Raw genomic sequence first — 12,740 nt, 5'->3', positions numbered from 1 at the left:
TGCCAAGTTGATGGCCCTGATGGAGGCGCTTCCAGAATCCAAGAGACCAGTGCTTAAATCTGTCGTTCAGGAGGGCTATGCATGTACATGGGCCAGCTTGCAAATTGCCATGGACGTGGCAGACATGGCAGCTCGCACCACAGCTATGTCCACGGGGGCCTCCTTTTTCAATCCACAGGAGTCTCCAGAGAGCTGCAAACAAAAGTGAAAGATTTACCGTTTGACAAGCACAAAGTATTCGGCGAGAACACAGATACGGTCCTCCATTCTAGTAAAGATTCTAGAACAACCCTTTGATTGTTGGGAATGTACACCTCATAATATAGAAGGAGATGTTACACACCATTTCAAAGGCGCTCTGATTATTTCCATAATAGGCATCAATGGCAACACCAACGCCATCCCTTTGACCAGCCAACATAACAGACCAATGAGATGCCGAAACTTTAATAACTGCATGCAGACCCAGCCCAGCAACAAACAGCAGGTTTGATGAGTTGGTCGAGAGCAAGCAGACAGCCCCTTCAGACCCAACTCACATCTTTCACCATCATCTAAGGCCCTTTTACCATCAATGGGCCAACATTACCACCGATAAGTGGGTTTTGGAGATAATCCAATCTGGATACGCCATCCCATTCTATTCTCTTCCACCCACAATCCCACCATCCCCATACCTCTTCAGGGACCCCTCTCATGAAAGCTTACTATGTACCGAAATCGCTCACCTGCTTCACATAGGTGCGGTAGAAAGATTACCACATCAATTCCAAGAGAGGGGGTTCTGCTCCTTCTATTTCCTGGTACAAAAGAAAATCGGCGGATGGAAACCTATATTAGACCTATGGCAACTAAACAAATATCTCCGTAAACAACGCTTCAAGATGGTAACACTAGCCTCCATACTACCTGCCCTGGAGCAGGGTGATTGGTTTGCTGCTCTCGACCTCAAAGATGCCTTGTTACGATTCATCCCACTCACAGGAGGTTTTTACGCTTCACAATTGGTACAGATCACTTTCAGTATCGAGTTCTACCGTTCGGCCTTGCCACAGCACCCAGGGTGTTCACAAAGACACTTTCAGTAGTAGCTGCGCACCTTCGATGCAGAGGGGTGATGATATACACCTATCTAGACGATTGCCTTATAAAAGGATGTTTGTCTGCAGAAGTTTCCGAAATGGTGCGGATTATGGACGAAATGTTTCTTCTCCTAGGCCACCTCGTCAACAAGGACAAATCCATGCTTCAACCTACTCAAAATCTAGAGTTTATAGGAGCTCGCCTCGACTCAATTGCTGCAAGGGCATACATACCCATTGCCAGATTTAAGGCAATGCAAGAACTACTGGACAAGCTCCTCTACAAACGTTCAGTGCAGATCATCACAGTACTCAAATATATAGGGCACATGGCCTCCACGACATACATCGTCCCCCATGCCAGACTGCACTTTCGTTCGCTGCAACACTGGCTGATTACAATCTACAACCCTATGAAGCACAATGTACACAAGGCGGTGACTGTTCCTTCCACAGTCAGATCTTCTCTCCAGTGGTGGACCAAGGACGGCAGCTTACTGTCAGGGACCCCGTATCGTCAACCACCACCTAGCTGTCACATTACCACAGAGGCCTCCTTCATTGGTTGGTGTGCTCACATGGGCAAATTCTCCATCTAAGGCTATTGGTCGCCCCAGGAGTCTCTACTACACATAAATCTTCTGGAGCTGAGGGCAGTGGCCAATGCTTGCAGACATTTCCACACATACCTTCACAGCTCCAGTGTAGGCGTTCTCACAGACAACATAGCGACCATGTATTATATAAATCGTCAGGGCAGTGCACAATGCTGATCGCTGTGCACCGAGTCAACCTGACTATGGAACTGGCTCATTGCCAACGGCACAACCTTTGTGGCGTCTTATTTATCTGGCATCTGCAACTCCATGGCTGATTCCTTCAGCAGGAATTTCACAACAAATCACAAATGAGAGATTCACCGTGGAGTCCTCCACTCCATCTTTCGCCAATGGGGTACTCCTTGGATAGACCTATTCACCACCACCAACAACAAGAAATGTCACCATTATTGTGCCAGTGCAGGCCTCGGTCACGATTCCTTGGGGAACGCCTTTCCCCTCAATTGGAGCTGTCCCCTCATGTACACTTTTCCACCTATGTCACTTATTTCCAGAGTCCTGTAGAAAATCAAACTCGACAGAGCCACAGTAATATTAATAGTGCCCGGGTGGGCACAGCAACATTGGTATCCTCTCCTGTTCCGACTGGTGCTGTACCCACCATATCAGCTCCCGTTGATCCTGAATCTTCTAACCTAGAAACAGGGCTCTCTCCTGCACCCGCAACTGCACACCCTTCATCTCACAGCATGGTACCTAGTTGGCTAAACGTTCTGAAGTTCTGTGCTCTGACCAGCTCAAAGACATTCTAATCCACAGTAAGAGACAGAATACAAGATCTACTTACTTTTCCAAATGGCAGAGATTCACTTCCTGGTGTTCCGAACAGCACATGGATCCTCAAACAGTCCCAATCCACATCATTCTGGACTATATGATGCACCTGAAACAAACTGGATTAGCCTTAGCGTCCCTAAGAGTTCATTTCACGGCAATGAGAGCCTTTCAGCATCCAATAGATGGCATTTCTTTATTCGCCTACCCTCTCACAAAGAGGTTTCTCAAGGGTCTACTAAACCAAAACCCCCCATATGTACTCCCTTCCCATTGTGTAGCCTCAATTTAGTACTTGGAAATCTCATGGCACCACCCTTTGAGCCACTAGCTATGATTCCTTTCCAGATGTTGACGACGAAGTTGGTTATTTTTATCGCCATCACATCAGCGTGAAGAGCGAGTGAGATTTCAGCGCTTACGGCGGTACCTCCATATACAATTTTCAACAAGGACAGTGTGATCCTGAGACATCACCCAGCCTTTATTTCTAAGGTCTGCTCGGATTTTCACCTTAACAAGCCAGTATTGCTGCCTGCTTTTTACCCAAAACCGCATGCCTCATCACGTGAGGCAACTCTCCACACACTAGACGTGTATAGAGCCCTAGCCTTTTATATAGAGCGTACTAAGCCCTTTCGAAAAACTGACAGATTACTAGTCTCCCTTGCTGAGAGTGCTAAGGGAAAGCCTATATCGTCCCAGAGAATAGCTAACATTATTGTTTCCTGCATAACCCAGTGTTATGCTTTACAGAATGTGCCACTTCCACAATGCCCTAGAGCTCACTCTACGAGAGCGGTAGCAACTTCCACTGTCTTCTTAAGAGGTGTTCCCCTTTTCGATATCTGTAGGGCAGCCACTTGGGCCTCTTATCACAAATTTGCCAAGCACTACGCTATTCAGTGCACATGGCTTCTGGATTCTTCCGTAGCATCTGCAGTGCTTTCATCCATGAATAGATAGGGGCCTCTGAATCCCACCTTCCTTTCTACAGGTGGGTACTGCATCTCAGTCACCTACAGTGGAGCACCCACAGGAACATCACTCGAAGAAGAAAGTGAAGTTACTCACCTTGGTGCAGTAACTGTTGTTCTTTGAGTTGTGTGTCCCTGTGGGTTTTCCACTACCCACTCGCCTCCCCTATTCGGAGTCTGTTTTCTGTCTTGCAGATTCTGATGCCGGTTCGAGGAATAGGTTAGAACTGGATTGTGCAGCGCGGGAGGGCACAAATGCCACGAGACGCCCCCGCGCATGTGTGATCCAGCCAACTTCAGCTCTTGAAGTTCTCCATCCTGCGGCGCCGGGGCAAGCCCAGCACCTACAGTGGAGCACCCATGGGGACACACATTTCGAAGAACGACAGTTAGTGCACCAAGGTGAGTAACTTTGCTTTCTTGTCCTATCCTCAGAGGTCAAGGAGAACAGTTTTTCTCCCTCCTCCTTGTGACACCCTTTTAGATACCTGAAAACTTCTATCACGTCCTCTTTCAGTCTTCTCCTTTCCAAACTAAACAAGCCCAATTCTTTCAGTCTTCCTTCATAGGTCATATTCTCTAGACCTTTAATCATTCTTGTTGCTCTTCTCTGTACCTTCTCCAATTTCTCCATATCTTTCTTGAAATGTGGTGCCCAGAACTGGAAGCAGTACTCCAATTGAGGCCTAATCAGTGCAGAGTAGAACAGAAGAATGATTTCTTGTGTCTTGCTCACAACACTCCTATTGATGCATTCCAGAATCATGTTTGCTTTTTTTGCAACAGGGTCACACTGTTGATTCATATTTAGCTTATGGTCCCCTATGACTCCTAGATCCCTTTCAGCAGTACTCCTTCCTAGACAGTCACTTCCCATTTTGTATGTGTGGATTGTTCCTTCCTAAGTGGAGTGGATTTTTCATTTGTCCTTATTAAACTTCATCCTGTTTACCTCAGACCAGTTCTCCATATAGGGATCTAGAGTCAGATTGGGTCACGATACTAGATGTAAGGATCCGCAGACTAGAATGTGGGTCTGAGGATCCTGGGACAGTTGACATACTGGCTGACACGGTTGACACAGTGCTGGCTTGCAGAGCTGCATCCAAGGAGCATTGTGAAGAGTAGGCATCACAGGAGTAGTTCTCAAAGGACCCAGAATTAGACTATCCTGTTACCTTCTGATTGGGCAAGCATGCTATTTAATCCAGACAGGAGCCCCAGGAAGTTTTCTGGACAATCACATAGACTTCTGGCCTGCTGCAACTCCAGAGTTTACTTTCTCTTCTGATATCTGGTCTCCAACTCCAATCTGATCCTGACTCTTATTTATTGAACCCAGGTGTAATGATTCCTCTGATCCCTTTTCATTAACTTTCATCGTTGACACGTTGACCCCAGGCCAGCTGTGATTACTAGGCAAGACTACCTAAACCCTGGTCCCTTGCATCTAGGAGTCAGGAACAGAGATGAACTGGAGTTCAGGAATCACCAGTCGGGGCCAGGAGAACGCATGCTAGAATTCCAGGAGGTTAAGCCAGGGAAGGCAGGAGTAAATATTAAGGATTGGAAAGTATAGGACAAGGGAGTAGAGCCCCATTTTGTAGATGGCTTACTGTTCCTGCTGTTGGCTTAAGCAAGGCCTGTGGGCCAAACAGCCACTTGGGGACTCCACCAATAAGACCTTAGGGGCAGAATCTCACCACTGGCCTTGGTCTTCATGGTTCTTAAGTAAGCTATTGCCAGAGGGCTACCATGTGGAGGGTTGGAGACTAGTTGCTCCTATGCAGAAGTGAATTAAGCTTTTGTGGGGCCTTGGACCCATGCAAGTGGAGTCTCTCCCCAAGTCTTCCACCAGCCTCACTTGTCCCCTATACTCCTGCCAGGAAATGGGATTGGGGCAAGAGTCCTGCCTAGAACTACTGATGGACAGCAGGGTTGGGGCATGGGATCTTCCCCTGCTCTCTGGCAGGCTCATTGGATGGAGTGAAACCACACCCTAATTCTGCTCCCCAGTGGGAGAGCTAAGCAGGCAGAGTGGGTCAGGATGTAGGGGCCCCCAACTGGCTAGGACTCCTGGGCACTGCCCCATTGTCTTAGTGGCTAATCCACCACTGCTCATACTTTATGGGCCTGGAGTTTGAGACCAGTGGGTTATGAAAAATGCATTATTATGAGAATGATTATTTTAGTACTGTAGATATACATATAATTTTGCAGGCAACTTAAAAAAAACCTAAACTATCTGTAAGTATACCAGTCACTACAAAATGGGATGAAGTCATAATTGCACTGAATAATTAGCAGTTACTTCAGTGTGAGTTTTGATGTATGAGGAATGAAAGATTAGACCTCAATTTACCTGTAAATGTTGACAGATATTTAATATGTTGTGTGTATTTAGTTTTTAAGGTAATATTTGACAATACTGAAGTCACGATCAGATACACTGATATGTATATGAACATGTATACAGATTATGGGCCCAATCCTATGAGCTGCTCAGTGCCCTTTTCTTCCATTGCCTTCATTAGAGTGTAGCATAGCGCCATCACAGGATTTGGCCATATATTTTGCTGCTTTATTTAAAATCTTGCTAGTATACAGAATGCTATTTATTATTAAATTAATGTGCTTTAATCTGATTAAGTTACTACGAGTACCTTAGCTATGGGAGTAAATTTACCTGCACACCTGGTAGTTATAAAATCTACAATGCACTATGTTGGAGGAATGTTTCAAGAGTACAGTGAAACAGATATTCTGCAAATGATTGGGAGAGCAGGAAGGCCTCAAGTAAGTTGACTGTGTATTTTATATTAATGCTTTTAAATCTGGATTAATAAAAGATACATAACACATTTGCCAAATACATTAAAATGCCCACAATTTAAGGTATAACATTTGCTTTTTAAAAATTGGTTATTTGTAAATGGATTACTGAATTAAAATAATACCGATGAATGGGAACTGGATGACACTGTAGATAGATCAGTGGAGATCTTCTTTAAATTATGTGCAGCTGTAGTGCAAAAATCAAACAAGATGTTAGATAGTATAAGGAATGGAACATTGAATAATGTGGCAGACTTTACAGTATCTTTTATATAAATCAGTTGTGCTGCTTCATCTGGAATAGTTTATACAGTAGTTATCCCACCTCAGAAGAGTGTGATGGCGCTCTTCCATATTATTTAAATAGAACTAAAAGTTTCTGAAAATGATCTAGATTACTTGTGTTTTATGCTAAAAATCAGATGGGTCATTTTGTGTCTCCCTAAACCACTGGTTTCCAAACTGTGGTTCTTTCTGTGTTTTCAAACACCATCTATAATTGGTTCCTTAAGGGCTTTGAGAGATTGTACCCCTATGTATGGCAATGAATCCCTCCCAGGGCCTTCAACCAATTATTGTCAAAAGTGATACGACCTCCATTTAAGACACTGATAATATGCTTTTTGCTGTACTTGTTCTGGAAGGTGACCTTCCTACATATGTGGTAGGTATCAGAGGCAAGGGAAGGCAATGTCTTCCCAGACTGGCCTCCACTCCAGCCCTTTCTGCCCAGGTCCCGCTGCCCCATTGGAGCCAAGTCTTCCCTCCTCCACCCAGAGCACCACGGGGGAAGTGGGGTGGCGTACCTCCACAGCATCCCCAGACTCTGAAGGAAGTGGGGGGTGGGCAGCGTGCAGCCCCAGCCTTACTGAACCTGGAGCATGGGGAGGACAGGCATCACACAGCCCCAACCTCCCCAGCCCTGGAGCATGGGGAGGATAGGCACTCGGGGGCAGCAACATTTCACCCTCAGTACACCTACTTTAGGCATTCTGGGGTGGAGCCTGGGTGGAGACATGCCTTCCCCCACCTGTTATACCCACTGCCTCAGCTTCAGAGCTATTTGGTTTTCAGCCCTGCCAAGGCTGAGATGGGAGGAAGGAGACCATGCTGCCAGCCCTCCTGGGACTGGGGAGGCTTGGACCAGGGAACAGCCTGTGCTCCAGGCTAGGACTCTGATCTCCTAATGCTCCAGGGAAGTCTGGGGTTGCATGCCACCCGCCTTAGCCCCTGTGCTCCCACCAGGACTCTATGCTGTCTGCTTTTCCTTCCTCCCACCCCCACCGGGATCAAGGAAGGCTGGAGCTGTGTGCCACCTGCCCTCCTTCTCCCATATGCTTCCTCTGAGGCTGCAGAACCCTGGGGCCATGCGCCACCTTGCCGTCCTTGTTTTCTGTGCTCCTGCTAGGGCCAAAGATAGCAGGAGCCATGCACGGCCTGCTTTTCCCACCCCCCCAAACCTTGTGCTTCTTAACTGGAAGGCTGATCCACTGGGGGAGTGGTGGCCTCATCCTACAGTATCGGAGGGTTGCTTGGTTCCCACAAGACTGTGGGAGTCAGGGGTAGGATCTTGGGCAGCAGGGCCAGGGCCTTGGCTCCAGTGCATGAATATTTGTACTCAGCACTGAGCACTCGTGCCTTGGCATACAGCACCCTGGTACTGCTGACACCACGGCACTGCTCACCGGCTTCTCAGAAGCCTAGACAGGCAAGGACAAGTCTCCCAAACCTAAGAAAGATAAGCCCAGAACACTGATGCCATTTGACTCTCCTGCTGTGGTTCAACAGACTCTTCAGACTTTATTAGAGCATGGATCCCCTGATCCCTCTCTGGCATGGTCTCAGAATCAGGTTGAACAGTTCCAGATGTTGTTGACACCCAAGGCCTTGCAGATAGCCCAGAACATCTTGTCTGTGCTGTTGCTGCCTACTCTGGTAGTTGCGGGACCATGACACAAGGGAAGGCCACTCATGGCACAGCCCCGGTCGCCACAGCATCAACATTCCGCATCCAGCAGTGTGTCAAAGGCCTTATAAAAGGTGAAAGCCACAGAACCTGCAGTCCAGCTCAGTCCATGGTGGGGCTAGAACCACTGAAGGCAGCAGGTGGGGCTCCCTAGGACTTTGGCACAGATCTTCAGAGGTACATACCCTTGGTCTGAATGGTACACTCAGGACTGATATTTCCCAAGGTCAGAGTGCTGTTCAATAAACAGATCCCTGACACTGCACCATTCACAGCACCGGCACTGTTCCTCAGCTTGTGTGTCCCCGCAGTGTGTCCATGAGGAGGGCAGGAGTTGATGGTCACAGCACCATGCTTCAGCTGATTGATACTGGTTCCACAGCTGCTCCCAAGCCTGTCACCATCATTTATACCACAGATTCTGGAGTGGACGGTTTTTGCTGGAGGACTGTTCTTGGTATTCTTCCGACCTGGGCATTGGTGTTCATGACCAGCAAGCAGTGCATGTAATATATCAGGTTGTCTGATGGCATAGCTGAGAGGCTCAAATCAGGGTGAAAAGATAGTTATCAGTTTCTGTAACTGGTGTTCTTTGAGATGTGTTGCTCATGTTTATTCAACATAACTGTGTGTGCGCTTGCCGCATGCACTGGTGCTGGGAGATTTTCTCTCAGAAGTATCTGTAGAGGACCAGGTCCAGCTCTCCCTGAAGTGGCATGAATATTCAATACTATTTAGGATTCCTCCTAGGACCCTCCCTCCTCAGTTCCTTCTTGTTCGAGACTGTGACAGAGAGGAAAGAAGGTGCGGAGTTAAATGGACATGAGCAACACATCTCAAAGAACACCAGTCACAGAAACAGGTAACTGTCTTTTTTGTACACGATGTTAAATTCCCTCCCACTCCTTTGCTGGAGAGGAAAAAGAACACAGGGGTTGGCAGCCCACACAAAGTAAGTTACAGTAGTGAAAAGAGCACCTCCTTTGCTCAGCTGTATGAAGAGCCTGTTGGTCGCCAGACCAGGGGCCTGAGATGGGGAAGTTCAACAGGACTGTATTCAAAGTAGGGATGTGTATGGTTAACCAGTAAGCATCACCCTTTCCTGGTGATAATTACTGGTTATGGTTAACTAGTGGGGGCTGCAGCAGCTTTACACCTGCCACTGGCAGGGTGCTGGTCCAGCCAGGCATGGTCCACAGTAGGTGGTGCTGTAGACCCTGTCTCTGGCAGGCCCGGCCAGGTGTGCTGAGAACCAGGGTGCTCCAGCCTGGATAGAGCAGCCCCTGTCTGTGGTGGGCTTGGCCCCACATGCCACAAGCAGCGGCACTCCATCCCAGCTGCAGCAGGTGGGAAGTGCTGTAGACCAGCTTGGGCACCGGCTTCCTGACCCTGTTTAAGTAGTTAACCAGTTAAACATAATAGTTAATTATAGTTAATTATTATAATAGTTAACTGATTAAACTGGATTTTACATCCCTAATTCAAAGCAGCACCTTAGTTTGAATGCTTCCTCCAAAGCAGCTGGGGCTGCAAAGCCAGTCTGGATCCCCCTGCACAATTGTTGATGTCTTGGTATTCCTCAACAGGTTAAACAGAACATTTAAAAAAATACATTGTGAATTGTTACGAAAGATATGAGATGCCTATTTTAACTGTCCCCTGCTAAATCATAAAATACTTTTTTTTCAGTTTGACACTACAGCTACAGCAGTTATCATGACTAGGTTAAGTATGAGACAGAAATATGTGCAGATGTTAAATGGTGCAGATACAATAGAAAGCAGGTAATTAAGTAATTTTGCCACAGATATACTGATAGAACCTACAGAATGTTTTTTGCTTGTTCTTTTGGCTTATTCAGATGAAATTCATCCAATGGATTATAAAAGACAGGTTTAGGGGGAAATCATACAGAGAAACACCAGAGGTGAAAACATCATTGTGTCTATTCAGTGACTGGGAGAATATTAATCAACAAGAAGAGCAAATAATATTTAGTACAACAGTTGTAATCACAGAAGATTGCATGTAGCATTTTTTAAAGAATCAGTTTTAATTGAGAATAATTAGTTACAATATGCAGAACAAATATTTTAAAGTAAGACCTCTTGTACCTAACAGTAATACATAGATGGTAAAGAGGGGCATGGAGAGAGAAGGCAGAAACCTGCTCACAACTAGAGATGTGGAGTACTCAGTGCGAATTGTACTTTGCTCTATCTAAAGTTCAGAGTGCTAAATGCATTGAGTAGGTAAAGTCAGACTTGCATTTCTGATTATGAAAGATTGGGAGGAGAGGGCACTTGATGGATGCTGAATCTGAGAATGATGCAGGGAATACAACTTCATGGTTCTGGTGTAGTGATGGGAAGGTGAATACAGTGTCTGAGTCCTGAAGTTTAGTAGTGTGACTCATCACTAAAGGTGAGATTGGGGCGATCAGATGCCACGTGAGTGATAGATACTCTTGCTAATAAAGTGGTTTGCATCTGGGGTCATGGTGTGGGATTGTGACCAAAAAGACTCAACTGTTACTCATTTATTTATTTAACAGGTCTTACAATTCATAAAAATAAATTCTGTAATGTGGGCATCTATCCTGTAAATTAAAAACACCATATATATCTACCAAGCACCCCAGTCCCGAACACACTCCTTTTTTAATAGTTCAAGAAAAAAAGATGAATTTTGCAGTGTTCCCATGCATGATGGAAATACCTGCCTTGCACGGGGATGGAAGGGATTAATCCATGCTAATGGGCGAAGAAGCTATGTCCTGTCAGCCATGCTGCGCATGTTCCAACTGAATGAAACCACAGTTTAACAGGGAGCAGCTCAGCTCTGTCTGGGCTGACTGAGGAGGAGAGCAGATGTGTGCTGCAGGCTTCTGCCAAGAAGCTTCTGGAGCCCCACTGCAGAGACTGACTGTGCTGAAGCCATTACAAACACCCAGTTGATTGCCAAGAATGGTAGAGGAGAATTTGCTGGTGCTGGGAGACTATTAATGCTGGAAGTGAGAGCAAGATGCGACCCAGAGAATGGAATGGCTGCCGAGAGACCAAGCCTAAACACATAATTGGCTCCTCAGGTCCTGGGTCAGGATTAGGGATGTGAAAGTGTAAATGTATGACCTTGGGCTCATCGGTTAATGTTCAGAGTTACACGTAGGCTCCTGGTAAACATGGGGAGCTGGCTTAAAAGCTGGCTTTCAGGGCATACCAGTTCCTGGGGAGCCACCTGCTGCCGCCTCTGTATTAAAGGCAGCAATGCAGGGTTGCACAGAGGCAGCAGCGCAGGGCAGCAGGTGGGAGCCAGTATGTGCGGGGAGCTGGCTTAAAATGCAGCTCCTCACATGCACGGGTTCCCAGGGAACTGACTGCTGCCTCACATGTAACCATGTAACCACTGAAATTTTCAACAAGTACACAGTTACTTAATTACACGCATTTTAACAATCCCAGTCAGAACCCAGTAATGTAGGTTGGGTCTGGGTCCCTCTATCATACCACATGCACGACTGGGTGCAGTCACCACCTAAGGGAGAATCCAAGGCTCACTGCTTAGACTCTGGCCACTGGGTCATGCTGCCTCAAATCCAGGGGCATCTACTTAGACTCTGGCCAGGAGGCCTTGCTGTCCTAAGTGGCCAGAGAGAGAGAGAATTGGGGAGCATAGCGAGCAGGGGTTTTTCGCAGCTAGGGAGGAAGGGTTGGCGAGCATAGTGAGCTGGGGTGTAGCCCCTTCTGCCCCCAGTTTCCCAAAATATCAAGAACATAAAGCAACACATAAATGTATAGTTTCGTTTTCTGGATGCCAGTGATATACAACAGACAAAATAAAAAAATCTCGGTTTCTTTTGCTAGATAGAGATCATTCCAACAAATAACTTGAATTCTTAATCATTTACATGGTTTTTACCTTTTTATATTGATTACCATAAAAAGCAGAAGCAATAAGTGGACTAGTCACAGTAAAATATAATTCATTATTGCTTGTAAACATTTTAGGTATTTTTATATTATTGATTTATGCTTATTTTAATTACATTATGTATATAATTGGTTTACTTTTTGTTCCTTACTAGTTTGCACAAACATCTTGTTGAGCATTTAAATGCAGAAATAGTGTTGCACACCATCACGGATGTGACAATAGCTTTGGAATGGATACGATCAACTTTCCTGTACATCAGAGTTTTGAAAAATCCAGTTCATTATGGTTTGTTGCTTTTAAATTGACTAGAATATAATACTGGATTATATTTCATGTCTAACATAAAGTAGGTTACAGTAAACTATAGGATGAACCTCTGTGATTTAGGACTTTTTAGTATGGAGGCGCAGAGCTCTGCCAAGCAAAATGAGGCCAAGCTGGCTACAGCAAGGCCAGTAGCAGGGAATCCTGCCAACCAGTGACACAGAGCCCTGCCTGTCAGAGAGAAGCTCTGCTAGCCAGGGACGCGAAGCCCCGCAAGCCAAGAACATGG

The 12,740-nt window shown here is 46.1% G+C and overlaps 1 protein-coding gene across 11 annotated transcripts in view; it reads left to right on the top strand.

The window, feature by feature from the left end:
• HFM1 (helicase for meiosis 1) overlaps positions 1-12,740 on the top strand; it is a 155,894-nt gene that overhangs the window by 55,470 nt on the left and 87,684 nt on the right. For 10 of the 11 annotated variants that reach the window (XM_075936496.1, XM_075936499.1, XM_075936493.1 and 7 more), the window contains 3 exons: positions 6,104-6,249; positions 9,944-10,038; positions 12,339-12,472. The exons of the other annotated variant lie outside the window; for it this stretch is intronic. In XM_075936496.1, the coding sequence (XP_075792611.1) occupies positions 6,104-6,249; positions 9,944-10,038; positions 12,339-12,472 (375 nt within the window). The remainder of the gene's footprint in view (positions 1-6,103; positions 6,250-9,943; positions 10,039-12,338; positions 12,473-12,740) is intronic. 11 annotated transcript variants of the gene reach the window in all.

Source organism: Pelodiscus sinensis, chromosome 9, assembly GCF_049634645.1.
Source record: "Pelodiscus sinensis isolate JC-2024 chromosome 9, ASM4963464v1, whole genome shotgun sequence".
Taxonomy (NCBI): Eukaryota; Metazoa; Chordata; order Testudines; family Trionychidae; genus Pelodiscus; species Pelodiscus sinensis.
This window is presented reverse-complemented; position numbering and strand designations above follow the sequence as displayed.